A 16,399-nucleotide genomic window follows, 5' to 3' on the forward strand; every position below is an offset into this window, starting at 1 on the left:
GAGAGAGAGAGAGAGAGAGAGAGAGAGAGAGAGAGTGTGTGTGTGTGTGTGTGTGTGTGTAGCAGGGATGATGATGATGGTATCCATACAAGACCTCTAGCCTCCGTCTGTCTTGTACACAAACACTGCCTGGGAGAGTACAAAGCCTGCGAGGCTCACCTGCTCATCTGAGATAGTCTGGAATGCCATCAGCATGTTTGGACAAGTAGGAAGAAGCATCAGCAACTCCCAGACACGCCTTGAAAGATTTTCTGCATGAAGATGAAGTTCTTCACATTTTAAACTCTACATAAAATAAGAACACTATTTTATCAAGATAGATCAGAAGAAATAAAAAATTTAACTTCAATTTTAAAAACTGTTTTGCGGGTTGGAGATGGCTCAGCGGTTAAGAGCATGGACTGCTCTTCCGAAGGTCCTGAGTTCAAATTCCAGCAACCAAATGGTGGCTCACAACCATCTGATGCCCTCGCCTGGTGTGTCTGAAGACAGCAACAGTGTACTTATATATATAATAATTAATAAATCTTTAAAAAAAACTGTTTTGCGAAAATTTCCTACCCTTACTTTTAAAAATGTCTGAAAATTTAATACTATGCTTCTCAGGATAAATGTATTCAAGAAAATGATTAGGTGGAAGCAGCATTTTTTCAACTTCTCATCAACATTCTCTTTTTTTGTTTGTTTTTATGTATGAAAGCTCTGCTGCACATACACCTACAGGCCAGAGGAGGGCATCAGATCCCTTTACAGATTTTGTCATGAGCCACCATGTAGGTGCTGGGAATTCAAACTCAGGACCTTAGTAAGAGCAGCCAGTGCTCTTAACTGCTCTGCAATCATTCCAGCCCCACAGCATTTTTTTTTTTTTTATATTGGCTGATCGTTGTTCCCAAGCAACTTTTGAAATAGAAGTTTATCCATTTGCTTCATAATTTCCATGTCTCTTTCTAATTTCTTCACGGATTATCCTTCTATGTACAACAAAAACTGAGGAAATGACTAAGCAATAACCAGCCCAAGTAGAGATCCATCCATGGGGAAGCACCCATCCCTGTGTGAGGCTCCATATACCAGACAGTGGAAAAAGATGCACAGACCCATAGCCAAACACTGGAAGGAGGCAGGGGACTCTTATGGAAGAATTGGGGGGGGGGGGGGTGGAATGAAGGTCCCAAAGGGGATATGAACTACACAGAGAGAACAACTAACCTGGATGCTTGGGGCTCTCAGAGACTGAACCACCAACCAAAGAGACTGGACCTAGGCCTCCATACACATACATAGAGAAGGAGAGGAGGAGGTAGGAGGTAAGGATTCTTTGAGAAGTTGATGGGGAGGGGGGCAGTGATTGGGAGGTAACATGAATAAAATTTAATTTTTAAAAAGGAATATGAATAATAAAGACCTCTATACAGGCACAGTAGAGCGTGCTGTAGTCTCAATGTTCAGTAGAAAAGGTAGGGGGAGACTCTGCTAGGAGGTCAGCCTAAGAAGTGATAAATCAGAAGTATATATAATTGTTTTCTTGACATCTTCAACTGGTAACATTCAAACATGTATTCTTCATTTTAAATGGAATCAAAGTAATTGCTCAAGCTAGAACAAAACAGCACTATTTCTACATTCCCTGCCTTAAAGACTAACTGTGTCCTCTCTTAATCTGCCACGAGGTGACTGTGTTTCTAACTGCTTTCACATTTTGTCCTCCTATGCTATTCTACACCACTTCCAATTCTTACCTGGACAAGTATGTTAAGTCCTTACAGCCTCTGGAACTTGCCAAGCAAACACGCTTCATTTAAAACAAAAAGGACAGAGTCTATGCTTCTGCCTCTACTTTGGGTAACATGGGAAGTGTTCCCGTACCCAGAAACTCTGCATTACTTCAGTCTGCCTCCCTTTCCAATCCCAGCCATTTCCCTCTAATCCCCTAAGCCCATCCATTAGCTCTCATCTTGTCTTGAATAAGTGCTTCTAAGAAATGACTTCCAGGTAAGATTACTAATCCTCAGCTGGGATTGCCACAAGGTTGAGCCAATAAACAAGCAAGTAAGCAGATATGGGAGAATGAGACTGAGATACACCTGTAACAGCACTCACAAGGCCCAAACAGGAGGGCTCCAAATTCAAGTTCAGATTGCACAGTGAGATTTTTAGCAAAACAAACAATCCAAAGCAATAATAAAACAAAGAGACTGTGACAGCCTTTTCAACAAATGGTGCTAGTTCAACTGGCCATTAGCATGTACAAGAATGCAAACTGACCATTCTCATCTCCTTGTACAAAGTTTAATTCTAAGTGGATCAAGGACCTCCACATAAAACCAGATACACTGAAACTAACAGAAAAGAATTGGGGAAGAGCCTAGAGTACATGGGCACAAGGGAAAATTTCCTGAACAGAACACCAATAGCTTATGTTCTTAGATGACAAATTGACAAATGGGACCTCATAAAATTGCAAAGCTTCTGTAAGACAAAGGACACTGTCAATAAGACGAAACGACAACCAACAGACTGGGAAAAGAGCTTTACCCACTGTACATCCGATAGAGGACTAATATCCAAAATATACAAAGAACTCAAGAAGTTAGACAACAGAGAGTTCCTATGGGGAACAGAGCTAAACAAAAGAATTCTCAACTGAGGAATACCAAATGCCTGAGAAGCACCTAGAGAAATGTTCAACATCCTTCATCATTAGGGAAATGTGAATCAAAATAATGTTGAGGTTCTACCTCACATCAGTTACAATGGCTAACATCAAAAACTCTGGTAATAATAGATGCTGGTGAGGATGTGGAGAAAGAGGAACACTCCTCCATTGCTGGTGGAATTGCAAGCTGGTACAACCACTCTAGAAATCAGTCTGGTAGTTCCTCAGAAAATTGGACAGTACTACCTGAGGACCCAGCTATACCCCTCCTGGGCATATACCCAGAAGATGCTCCAACTTGTAATAAAGATATATGCTCTGCTATGTTCATAGCAGTCTTATTTATAACAGCAAGAAGCTGGAAAGAACCAGTCCCTCAACAGAGGAATGGATACCGAAAATGTGGTATATTTACACAATGGAGTACTACTCAGCTATTAAAAACAATGAATTCATGAAATTCACAGGCAAATGGGTGGATCTGGAGGATATTCATTTCTGAGTGAGGTAACCGAATCACAAAAGAACACCCACGATATGCACTCACTGATAAGTGGATATTAGCCCAGAAGCTTGGAATACCCAAGATACAATTCACAGACCACATGAAGCTCAAGAAGAAGGGAGACCAAAGTATGGATGCTTTGATCCTTCTTAGAAGGGGAATCAAAATACCCATGGGAGGAGATACAAAGTGTGGAGCTGAATCTGAAGTAAAGGCCATCCAGTGACTGTCCCACCAGGGGACCCATCCCATATATAGTTACCAAACCCAGACACTATTGTGGATGCCAACAAGTATTTGCTGACAGAAGCCTGATGTACCTGTCTCCTGAGAGGCTCTGCCAGTGCCTGACAAACACAGAACTGGAGGCTCACAGCCATCCACAGGGTCCCCAATGGAGGAACTAGAAAAATGACCCAAGGATCTGTAAGTATTTGCAGTCCCATAGGAGGAACAGCAATATGAACCAACCAGTACACCCCCAGAGCTCCCTTGGACTAAACCACCAACAAAAGAGTACACATGGAGGGACTCATGGCTCCAGCTGCATATGTAGCAGAAGATGGCCTTGTTGGACATCAAAGAGAAGAGAGGCCCTTGGTCCTGTGAAGGATGGATGTGAATGCCAGAACAGGGAAGCAGGAGTGAGTGGGTTAGTGAGCAGGGGGAGAGGGGATGGGATAGGGGGTTTCTAGAGGAGAAACCGGGAAAGGGGATAACATTTGAAATGTAAATAAAGAAAATATCTAAAAAACTTTAAAAATAAAAATAAATAAATGAAACAGAGAGACTGCTACATGCAGATCATTTCTTGTCCTCCTATGTAGCTCCTCATTTCTCTACTTCAGATTTTGGGTGGTGTGATGGTTCGTAAATTCTTGGGACCAGGGAGTGGCACCATTTGGAGGTGTGGCCTTGTTGGAATTGGTGTGACCTGGTTGGAGAATGTGTGTCACTGTGGGTGTGGGCTTAAAATCCTCACCCTAGTTGCCTAGAAGTCAGTATTCCACTATCCGTCTTTGGATGAAGACGCAGAACTCTCAGCTCCTTCTGTACCATGCCTGCCTGGATGCTGCCATGCTCCCACCTTGATGGTAATGAACTGATCTGAATCTGTTAGCCAGCCCCAATTAAATGTTTTTTATAAGACTTGCCTTGGTCATGGTGTCTGTTCACAGCAGAAAAACGCTAACTAATATAAGTGGTCTCACAAAAACCATCCCAAGCCGGCCAGTGGTGGCGCACGCCTTTAATCCCAGCACTCAGGAGGTAGAGGCAGGCAGATTTCGGAGTTCGGGGCCAGCCTGGTCTACAAAGTGAGTTCCAGGACAGCCAGGGCTATACAGAGAAACCTTGTCTCGAAAAAAAAACCACACACCACACACACACACACACACACACACACACACACAAAACCCATCCCAAACCAAGTAACATACATGTGGTTTTCTTTCACTTGGGTTCCCCTAATTAACTGAATGGTAATTTTTGGACTTAAAACATATTTTATCTGAAAAATATCTATGTTAGGTTACTCGTAAGGCATGTCACTGTCTCCCACAATTGATTCAATGAAGTCTAAAACTGATTATTTTGTAAACGATACTTGTATTATTGCCTAGGTCATATTAAGCTTAAATATATTAACTTTTTGGTAATTAATCAACAAACAAGTGATTCCTAAGCAAATAAAACAAACCAAAACAACAAGTTTCCCTGCCTACCAACAACTGTATTTATTTAGGCTGGGCAGTAGTGGCACATGCCCTTAATTCCAGCACTTGGGAGGCAGGAGGATCTCTCTGTGTATTCCAGGACTGCCAGAGCTACACAGAGAAAACTTGTCCTGAGAAACAAAAACCTAAACAAATAAAAAAGGCTCCTGGGCCAGGTGTGGTGGCGCACGCCTTTAATCCCAGCACTTGGGAGGCAGAGGCAAGTGGATTTCTGAGTTTGAGGCCAGCCTGGTCTACAGAGTGAGTTCCAGGACAACCAGGGCTATACAGAGAAACCCTGTCTCGAAAAACAAAAAAAACAAAAAAAAGAAAGAAAGAAAGAAAAAGGCTCCTTCAAAAGAAAGATACAATATATGGGAAAGTAATCTGAGAATTACCTCACTGTCATCGACTGCAACTTTTCCTGAGGGTGGTTTAAATGAAGCAAGCATTTCTAATAAATCAAATAGAGTAGTTAAATGAGGTTCTTGTAACAGCAAAAGCATCGGAATGTTGTCCTTTTGAGGTGGTGGGAGGCAAGATGCAGGCAGTTGAACACCTTCTCCTTTTCTTTCTCTTCTTGGTGCACCCAAAGATACAAACACCATCTACAGAGAGAGAAATACATCCACCTAAGGAATCCATCCCATATACCGTCACCAAACCCAGACACTATTGTGGATGCCAACAAGTGCTTGCTGACAGGAGCCTGAGCTCTCTCCTGAGAGCCAGAGCCTGACAAATATAGAGGCAGATGCTAACCATTGGATGGAACACAGGGTCCCCACGAAGGAGTTAAGCAAAGGGACTGAAGAAGCTGAAGGGGTTTGCAACCCCAAGGAAGAACAACAATATCAACCAACCAGACCCCCCAGAACTCCCAGGGACTAAATCACCAACCAAAGAGTACAATGGAAGGACCCATGTCTCCAGCCACATATGTAGCAGAGCATGGACTTGTTAGGCATCTATGGAAGGAAAGGCCCTTGGTCCTGTGAAGGCTTGCTGCCCCAGTGTAGGGAATGCCATGACAGGGAGGCAGAAGTGCATGGGTGTGTGTGGTCACCCACTCATAGAAGCAAGAGGGGATATGGGGGATAGGATGGAGGTTTGAGCGAGGTGGGGGTGGGGGTGAGGGGACGGGACCAGGAAAGAGGATAACATTTGAAAAGTAAATAAATAAAATATCCAATTTAAAAAAGAAAGAAAATAATAAAATTGAGGTATAACCCCATTTATAATTTTAATGCACACTATTAAGAACTATTTAAACAGTCTTCAATTATTAAATTTCAGGGAAACATAAATAAAATTCAAACTATAACTTATTTATGTACCTGCATATCTTTAAAACCAAGTTCATGAAGTGCTTTTTCATCATAGTCTGTTGTTAATTCATGTCCAGACGAGATCATCCTGACAGGCCCCATGAGGCCACCTTGAAAGCAACAGAATGACATTTGCTAACAATGATACAACAGGGCAAAACATTCACTGCTCACTAAACTTAAATATGTACCTCCCGAGAGGCAGAGATGAGAGCAAGCGTGCTTACTAAGTGTTTCCTATTGTCTTTTATTACCTAGGAAGTTCAAGGTACAAGTTATCTTTATACCACTCTTATAATTAGAGCAAGTCCTGTGTTTTCCTAACAATTTAACATTGCTATATTGTTATAACAAGACAGCAAGAACCTTCTCAGAACTTACTGCATTTCTCTAAGTATGTGTAGATTCCTTAATGCATTTGCTGCACAAAAACAAAACAAAAACAAAATTCCAATATTTCTCAACTGTGCACCCATCTATTTTCTAACAAGAACAAAACACAGCAAAAATTATAAAATAAAAACCAGTATGTTGTGTAGAGAAAAAAAAACCAACCTTCAAGATATATCATACTATTCAATAACCTAATATTAAAAGACCAATGGGTGTGTTCAATAAATTTAGCACAGGTAATTTAAGAATTCTTAACAGTCTGTTGCAGCTTATCTAGCCCTGACTTCAGTTCCTACCACCTCCCCTTACTTCACAATCTGTGTCTCAGCTACCAGGCTCCAGGCTTTTCTTGTTCTGAGATAGCAGTTCACAAACTGGTGAGGTTGGACTGCAATTCTGTGTCCACCCCTTCCTCCTGCGTGACTGGATAAAGAAGTACGCTGCCCAGCTCAGCTCCTGTTCTTCCTGTAAAATGTGTCACCCCACCTAAAGAAATAAAATGTCTGCCCTAGGAGTTCACAAAGCATGTGACTTCATCTTCCTCGAGGCACTCCAAAGGGAAGCCCCCGTCTAAGCACGGATATCAGGGCACCCAGCTCATTATTACCTCTTCAGTCTATGGTATGCTTCCTTAAACACGTCTTTTCTCAACAAAATACAAAAACAAAAATTCAGTTTCAACTGGGGCACGTTTCTTTTTCTTGTACTTACTGGTGGATTCCAGTCACTAAAACATAGTAGTAGACACTGAAAATAATTACTATATAGTCAATGACAGAATAATAATAATAATATAATAATAATAATAATAATAATAATGATAATAGTAATAATGATGATAATGATGCTTAATTGGGAAATAAAACAGAATTACTAAATATAACATAATTATATAACATAATTTACTCAAACATTAGTGTTGGTTTTTGCTGTTTTTTTAAGTTAAATAAGTTAAATAGGATCTCACTATGAAGCCAATTTCCCTGGCACAGCTTCTTACATTTGGGATTATAACCATGTGCCACCACACACAGTCGGCATAGTTGAATTTTATCTGGTCTGAGTGACTGCTTGATCACAGTTCCAGAGATGAAACCACAAGCCTTTGTCATGTGAAACAGGAATTCTACCCTTAGGTGAACAGCAATCTTGAATTTTATTAAGATAGAAACTTCTATTTCCCGAGTATAAAGCAATTGTTTTCAAGAGTAATGAGTAAACAGGACAATTTCTTCACTGGATGGTGGCAGCAAGGCTGGGGATTAAATCTGGGACCGCACAATCTAGGCAAGTGCTACACCAGATCGGATACAGCTGCAACCCCAATAATAATAAACGTTGTCAACTTCCTTTCCACTTTATACCGAGAAAATGTAATACAGGAAAACATTCATTTTTAACACTAGGATTGAATTTGGCAATTTTCTTTGCTAGAATATAAATGCCACATAGTTAAACTAACATGTAGCCTTTGCTAGGTTTCAGAGAAGGTTTTTTTTTGAAGGAGGTGGGCATCCTGGGTATTGAACTAGGATCTCAGGTGTGCAAAACAACTGCTTTACCACTGAGCAAGATCGCTCATCTCCAAAGGACACTTAACAATTCTGGCAAGATTTCTTGCCTTAAGATCTAAAATTGCTATAATGGTCTAAATGTTTGTGTTCTCAAAAAAAAAAAAAAAATGGTTACTGATATTTACTTCTTCTTGCAATGGTTTTTGGAGGTCTAATTATGGGGGGGATCAGGTTAGAACATTAAGGCAAGACCATTACAAATGCATTAGAATCTATACAAAGGTCAAGAAAAAACAGTAGGTTTCTTTCCTTTTGACCTACTTTCTGCAATGTTAAGAGTAACATTCAATGCATTGTACTGAAAAAAGAAATCACCAGATTCTGTTCTTACAGAGTATACCCTGATCTTACATTTGCAGGCCACTGAGAAACAGATTTAGATTGCGTACACTCTTTTCTGACTAGGTGTGGTGTCTCAAGCACTGGCAGGAGAATTCCTGAGAAACTGAGTCCAGTTTGGGGATATACAGTGTTGTCTAGGTCACCTTGGACCAACAAACAAACAACCACCACCAACAACAACAAAACACCCTACCATTTAGGCAAATCTTAGAGCAACACAAGAAGAATTAAGACAGTTGTTACACAATGAAGCCTAAAAACTGTATTGAACAAGTTAAGTGTTAGCCTCACCAGGAAACTCTCCCTTCCTGCTGCTTTGACCAAACTCCTGAAGCTGAGCTTGTTGATTTATTTGTTCTTTCTGTAAGTTTTCATACCAATGAGTTACTTCAGCCCGAAGATCTGCTACCTGGTCACTGGGATACATTTCAATAGTCATCTGAAATAGGAGATGTACCCAATTAAACATCACTAACAACAACACCCAAACAAACACCAGAGATTTGAAAGAAGAAATGTTACAAATTTAAAAAGTAAACCTTATAAATACCTTGTCGGGAAGTCCAGCAGGCTGACATACAACCCTTAGAGGCAAAGATTGTTTGTCACTCAGTGCTTTCAAGTGACTGCTAATACCAGTGCCCTCAATCTGCCACTGTCTCAGATGATATGCAAATCTACAACACACAGAGACACCATTTTCAACATTTTAACATTACAAAACTTTTTAATATTTTACAAAATGAAAAAGTCTGTAAGTTATACAAATTTTTAGATTCATCATGGTGATTTGAACTTAAAGAAAAACAGCTAAGCATTCATAATTAAAACAAACTGCCCAAAAATTACTGAAGGACAAAATCGCATTATGAAAACAATTCTTTAAAAGGTGGGTAGAAGCCGGGCCTGGTGGCGCAGGCCTTTAATCCCAGCACTCAGGAGGCAGAGGCAGGCGGATTTCTGAGTTCGAGGCCAGCCTGGTCTACCAAGTGAGTTCCAGGACAGCCAGAGCTATACAGAGAAACCCTGTCTCGAAAAACCAAAAAAAAAAAAAAAAAAAAAAAAAAAGGTGGGTAGAGAGCTGGGCGGTGGTGGCGCACACCTTTAACCCCAGCACTTGGGAGGCAGAGGCAGGTGGATTTCTGGGTTCGATGCAAGCCTGGTCTACAGAGTGAGTTCCAGGACAGTCAGGGCTACACAGAGAAACCCTGTCTCGAAAAAAACAAAAAAAAAACAAAACAAAAAGATGGGGAGACAAGCAAGAGGAAAGAAAAACAGAACTCAAGACTAATCAAATAATGATATACCAAGTTATCATTTTTACATTCAAAAAAATTGTAATATTCTCAGATAAAGATATATATACGTTCATACATACATTCTTTTTCAAATATAGAAATATAATCATATTGTGTAATCATTTTCACCGATTATGAGATTGCATTCACCCAAGAATAAACTGGAATAAAAGAGTAATTTTAGTGGGCTTGCTCTTCCAGACAAACTGGGGCTCAGTTCCCAGTACCCACAGGGAGGCTGGTAACCCTCTATTACTCTAGTTCCAGTGGCTCTGACACCCGTTTATGATGTCCTTGGACCTTGGCATGTACCTGGTACACATATATACATACAAGCAAAGTGCTTATACATATAAAATAAAATGCATTCTTTTTCTAATTATTTTTTATTTTATTTTATTTTATTTTATTTTATTTTATTTTATTTTATATGCATTGGTGTTTCACCTGCATATGTGTCTGTGTGAAGGTGTCAGATCCCCTGGAACTAGAATTACAGGCAGTTGTGAGTTGCCATGTGGGTGCTAGGAATTGAACCTGGGTCCTCTGGAAGATCAACCAGTGCTCTTTAATCACTGAGCCATCCCTCCAGCCCCTAATGTATTCTTAAAAAGACTCTCCAGCAGCCCCAAAAGGCAGTTGGCATGACACACATTAAATACTTTTCTGATTCTTTTTCAGTTGTAAAAGACAAGAGATGGGTTTCCTAAATTATAAATAAATAAGAAAGAAAGAAAGAAAGAACTAACCAGGCATTCTGAAATAAAAGGATAGAAATTATATCCCACAACTGAAATATCGAGGTCTATGGTTAAGCAAGAGTTAATAAAATAATTCTTTCTACTGCATATTTTCAATATTTAGTCTTCTACCTTGGTTCCAATGGCATTTTGAGTTCAATTATTTATACTGTTCTTAAAGATATTACACAGGCTACCTTACATCCCTGAAGTGTTTACCAGCATGCCTGATCTCTATCCACTCAGAGACAATACAACCTTCTCCCCCTAGGCATGATAACACACACAACAAGAAGGAAGAAAGAAGGAAGAAAGGAAGAAGGGAGGAGAAAGGGGGAGGAAGGGGGAAGGGGAAGAAGAAGTAAGAAGAAGGGGGAAGAAGAAGGAGGAGGAAAAAGGAGGAGGAGGAAGGAAGAAGGGAGGAGGAGGAAGAAGGGAGGAGGAGGAAGAAGGGAGAAGGAGGAAGAAGGGAGGAGGGGGAAGAAGGAAGGAGGAGGAAGGAGGGAGGAGGGGGAAGAAGGAAGGAGGAGGAAGAAGGAAGGAGGGGAAAAAAAAAAAGCTTCCAGATATTTCCTACTGGTCCTTGAGAAATAAAGCCACTTTTGAATAAAAATCACTGCTGAGGCTAAACCATTTTGTTTAAGGTATCACTGTTACTCACTATTATACAAAAGTTATTTCAAACCTTTTTAATTTACATATGTTGTATAATTTCAAATCTGTAACACTAAGCACATTTAACACTTGATATACAAGGATACAATATAAGGTCTGCTAGGCAATATACAACATTTAGGCTATTACTATAGATTTTTGTATTCAATTTTATGCAATTCATACTTTACTGGTTCTCACAGATGGTTACATAACTTAGTAGCAATATTAACCTTAACATGAAATAAACCGAGATACGTATGTAAGATGAGCACATATCTCCACAATAGGGCAAAACTAGTATCCATAACATGGGATGCTGAGACTTAAATACCAGAAACTCACAAAGAGTACTACCAAAACTTTGCAAACAAAAAAATAAGTACTGGTAAAATTACACTGTACAAGACCTAAGGATGTGTGTTAACAGGCCAGGTTGCTGTTCTTCACAGCACAAAATAATTTTGCAAATAACTTTGTCTGTCTGTCTGTCTGTCTGTCTTTCTCTCTCTCTCTCTCTCTTTTCAAGACAGGGTTTCTCTGTGTAGCCTTGGCTGGCCTGGAACTCACTCTGTAGACCAGGCTGGCCTGGAACTCAGAAATCCACCGGCCCCTGCCTCCTGAGTTTTGGGATCAAAGGCGAGCGCCACCACGCCCAGCTAACTTAGACTCTCTTTAATGGCAAGCATGTCAGATAGGAAAAAGATTACAAAAGACTTGTGTTTCCCATGAAAGCTTAGTGTTCTGTTTGAGTTACACAAGTTTGTTTGACTTTTTAATTAATTTGAATGGAAACCACCATATTTGCTTTTTTTTTTTTTTTTTAAGATTTATTTATTATATGTAAGTACACTGTAGCTGTCTTCAGACACTCCAAATCACCAGATCTCGTTACGGATGGTTGTGAGCCACCATGTGGTTGCTGGGAATTGAGCTCAGGACCTTCAGAAGAACAGTCAGTGCTCTTAACTGCTGAGCCATCTCTCCAGCCCAATATTTGCTTCTTTTTATTTTCTAGAGTAATAAATGTTCTGAGGCTTTGATGTGTTGATGCAAAAAATTCAAGAGTTCTCTTATACATTCTTTAAAAACACAAGGAATTAAGTCAATTTCTAAAATCATAAAAGAATCTTGCACTACATGAATATTTCAAACCATGTAAACATGTTATAAGGATATATAGGGTTATCTTGCTTACTCAGTGTTTCCTTACATTCAATAAAATGTCAAAAATATAAACTGTACATGATTTTATAAATATCAAACTAAGATCTGAAGTTGAAAGAAGTTATAATTTTAACAAATTTTCAACACAGTTCTTAGTACTTTTACAATTTTACTCATTGTTAAAAGACTTTTAACACACAGAATTTTGTAATTAAAACTATCTACTCACCTTTCATTTCTGTTGATATATTCATAAATGTTAATTTTGCTTTATTCTGTATTACACAGGGTATGTCTAAATTAATTATACAGATATTCATTAACACAGAAATTTTTGGTCATGTTTCCATGGTAAATGGAAATTCAAAATTAAAATACTCTCTCCTAGTCCAGGAAGAAAAAAAAAAAAAACAGCAAATGAAACAAATGATTCAATTTGATAAAATATGAAAGATTATATGAGGCTGCGGGGTGTGTGACTTGTTTCAATGCTTGTGTTCCTGCCTTTTCAGTCATGACTAAAACCTCAGGAGAAATGAAATTTTGTCCAGTTTCTTATTCATGCATAAGTGCTGAGACCGTAAAGATTTTAAAATCTCTTTATTTATGAGGAAATTATATTGCCTGTTCAATGGAAAAATGACACTTAAGTTTCTATATCAACTATTTCCATTACTATCCACTTAGTTTGGGTAAAATATGTTTCCAACGTGCCCATAATAAAAACTTTTAGAATACATTCAGACAAGTTAACAATATGAATACTGAAATTCATTCGTATAGTACAATGTAACAAAATTACCTTCTCCTAAATGCTTCCAGATGTGTCTTCAGCATAAGCAGTCCTCGTTCTATAACTGTGAGACTTGAGTGTGACTCTTGTTCAAGACTGCTAGAAGCTATCATGAGACTTTCCATGCACTTACTAATAAATTCTTGCTCCTTTTCCAAACCTGTTTTACCTAAAACCCAGATATATACTTATTACACTTTTACATCTTTATTTATCTGTATTAAATAAAATTAAACCGAACTGAAGCTTAATCAAATCTCCTCACATAAAAAGGTACTTATTAGAACCTCAATTGGCAGTACATGCCTGTTAGTCCAGCACTCAGGAAACTTAAGCAGGATTGAGAATTCTAGGCCAATTTGGGATACACAGCAAGACTAAGTCTCAGAAAAAGAAACACAGGCTGGAGATGGCTAAGCAATTAAGATTACTGACTGCTCGTCCAGAGGACCCAAGTTCAATTCCCAGCACCCACATGAACCATTCAGGAAATCTGATGCCCTCTTCTGGCCTCTATGGCACTGCACACATATAGCACACATAACATACATGAAAACAAATAATTATAAATGTATCAAAAAAGTTTTAAAGAAACAAATACAAGAGAAATCTTGAAATTTTATCAAAATTAAACTGTAATTTTTAAACAATATTTCCAATTACTTACCATTAATATAGTAGGAGTTAATATACTGAATAGCAGCTCGACTGACATCACCTGATTGTGCTCTTAATGCAATACCCCAAAATTGGTCCATACCACACAGCTAAGAAACAAAGATAAAACATTTTTAAAATTTTGTTTGTTAAATGATGACAGATTAATATTATAATTCCAGACATGAAATTGCACAGTAAATTTAATATTTTATAAAGTGTTAAGAGGGTAATTTGTAGTATATGGATATTAATGAAATAATAATTAATAAAAGCTTACAAATTTCCTCAGTTAATGAAGAACTTTTAAAGCCAATGTATTTATTTATAAAGCAGGAAAACAATATGATGCTTAATAAATTATACAGTATGAAAACTTCAATTATATAAAACATGTCACAAAAGAATAATAATTTAGCATAATGCTTTAATGCTTTTCATCAGAGGTAAATTGATAAAGCTACCAATTTCATAGAGTTGTAAATATATAGTGGACACAATAAACTAATTATTGTTCAAATTAGTGATGTTAACTATGAGATAATGAAAGAAATGTTTCAGCTAAAGGCTACACAGAAATAATTTAAGTGAAAGGTCTCAAAATATGGGCAGAGATATAGTCTTCCAATGGATAATCTAATAGCCCGAGTGAAGAACAGCTACCAGAACACAGTTATTAGTTAGGCAAATAAAAACTATCTGATTATATTGAAATTAGTAAATTTAAACTAATACTGGTGTTTAGAAAAAACCCTAACAAAATAATCCTCACCATCACAATACAAACTAAAGCAATACTAGAAAGATAGAAAAGCACATATTAGATCCAAACAAAAGTATTACTCTGTGAGATAAGATCTCATGTTTTCTTACTATGTAGCCAAGGATTAACCAAAATCCCTAATCCTCCAGTTTCCCCCTTCCAAATCCTGGAATTAGAGTTGTTTACCACTTTGCCTGCTTGGTTTATGTGGTTCTGGTATTGAAACAAAGGGTTTTGTGCTTGCTGAGAGACCATTCTAACAACTATATCATCAGCTCTAAAATTATTCTTTATACCACAGAAATTATTAACTACTTTTTCCTGATATAAAACTATAAAAATAAAGTTACTAATAAATTAACTAAGAAGAAAAATGTGCAACAAAAAAATACTTTGCAATAATAGTTTATATTAGAAGAATATAATGACAATCAAATACATTGCAGCCATCCAATTTGGAGAAGAAGCACATAAGACTACAAATGGATAGGAGTGTGCACTCCGTTAATCATAATGAATGATCTATATGGATTATATGAGAAAAAAAAAATCACCATATACTATTGATTAGTATATACTGCTAGAGAGAGAAGCTATAGCAAATAACATGTGGATTTCAGAGCCAGTGAAATGGCTCAGTGCAAAAAAGAGCCTGAAGCTAAATCAGGTAGACTGAATTAGATTCCCCAGGAGGTGGTAGAAAAAGCAGATTGACTTCTGTAAGCCATTCTCTGACTTCCACATGAACAAAAGTGTACACACATGCAAATTAAGTAAATAATTTCACACAATTCAAAGATCTGCAAGGAGAATAACAGAATAGGCATCTCTCCTTCTAAACAAACCACAACTCATATAAGGCTTTCTTGAAGCAAAACCACAGTTCTCTTTGGAAATTAAAAAAAATAGATAAATAAGGGGGGGAGGGGAGGAAGAAAACCACACCAAAAATGCTTTCAAAGTTAAAATACAATGTTTTAAAACTTGAAATAAAATTCAACTTCATAACACCAATGTTTATAGGAAGATAACTTAGTAATCTAATTTCAAGACAAGAAAACTGACCTGAAAAGTCTAAAGTATAAAAATAAGTCTAAGCATTACCTCAGAGTTTGAGCCACCATCATAGGCACTGGTAGCCAATCGAGCCAAGTTACAAAGATGCTGAAACAGGTTTAAGCCAGTCATGCTAATTGTTTCAGGTTTAAGCTGGGGCATCTTAAGGAAAAAAAAATGTTAACAAATTATATTTTATTAGATATAAAATTATTAATTTTACTAAAGACAACGCAGAATTAAAATTACCAGATTAGATTTGGCAAAACTATAAACATTTGAATAATTTAACTTGCAAAGCCTGAACAGATGTATACTTCAAATAAAAGTACTTGCTTGATGTATGCTTCAATTCTCAATATATATACATGAATGTTTTATATACATATATGACTAATTTTTGATATATGAATTTTTCAATATACACATAAATATGAATACTGAAAATTGAATTTATACATGCATACAGCCAAACTAGGGGAACTAAATACACACAATCTGTTTTTTTGGGGTTTTTTGATTTGTTTTTTGTTTTTTAGATTTTATGTGAATACACACTTGCTGTATTCAGACAAACCAAAAGATGGCATCTGAACCCATTACAAATGGTTGCAAGCCACCATGTGGTTGTTGCTGGGAACTGAACTCAAGTCCTCTGAAGAACAGTCAGTAAGTACTCTTAAATGTAGAGCCATCTTTCCAGTCCCAAACAATTTCTGACCTATTAAATAGTTTGACTTTATATACTTATGAGA

At 37.7% G+C, this 16,399-nt stretch overlaps 1 protein-coding gene across 5 annotated transcripts in view; it reads right to left on the reverse strand.

The window, feature by feature from the left end:
• Positions 1 to 16,399, reverse strand: part of Usp34 (ubiquitin specific peptidase 34) — a 194,576-nt gene that overhangs the window by 93,680 nt on the left and 84,497 nt on the right. For all 5 annotated transcript variants that reach the window (XM_029544913.1, XM_021210274.1, XM_029544912.1 and 2 more), the window contains 8 exons: positions 15,693 to 15,806; positions 13,836 to 13,935; positions 13,178 to 13,337; positions 9,067 to 9,193; positions 8,808 to 8,955; positions 6,217 to 6,317; positions 5,278 to 5,487; positions 160 to 285 (listed from right to left, as the gene is read on the reverse strand). In XM_029544913.1, the coding sequence (XP_029400773.1) occupies positions 160 to 285; positions 5,278 to 5,487; positions 6,217 to 6,317; positions 8,808 to 8,955; positions 9,067 to 9,193; positions 13,178 to 13,337; positions 13,836 to 13,935; positions 15,693 to 15,806 (1,086 nt within the window). The remainder of the gene's footprint in view (positions 1 to 159; positions 286 to 5,277; positions 5,488 to 6,216; positions 6,318 to 8,807; positions 8,956 to 9,066; positions 9,194 to 13,177; positions 13,338 to 13,835; positions 13,936 to 15,692; positions 15,807 to 16,399) is intronic.

The sequence above is a fragment of the Mus pahari genome, chromosome 13, assembly GCF_900095145.1.
Source record: "Mus pahari chromosome 13, PAHARI_EIJ_v1.1, whole genome shotgun sequence".
Lineage (NCBI taxonomy): Eukaryota > Metazoa > Chordata > Mammalia > Rodentia > Muridae > Mus > Mus pahari.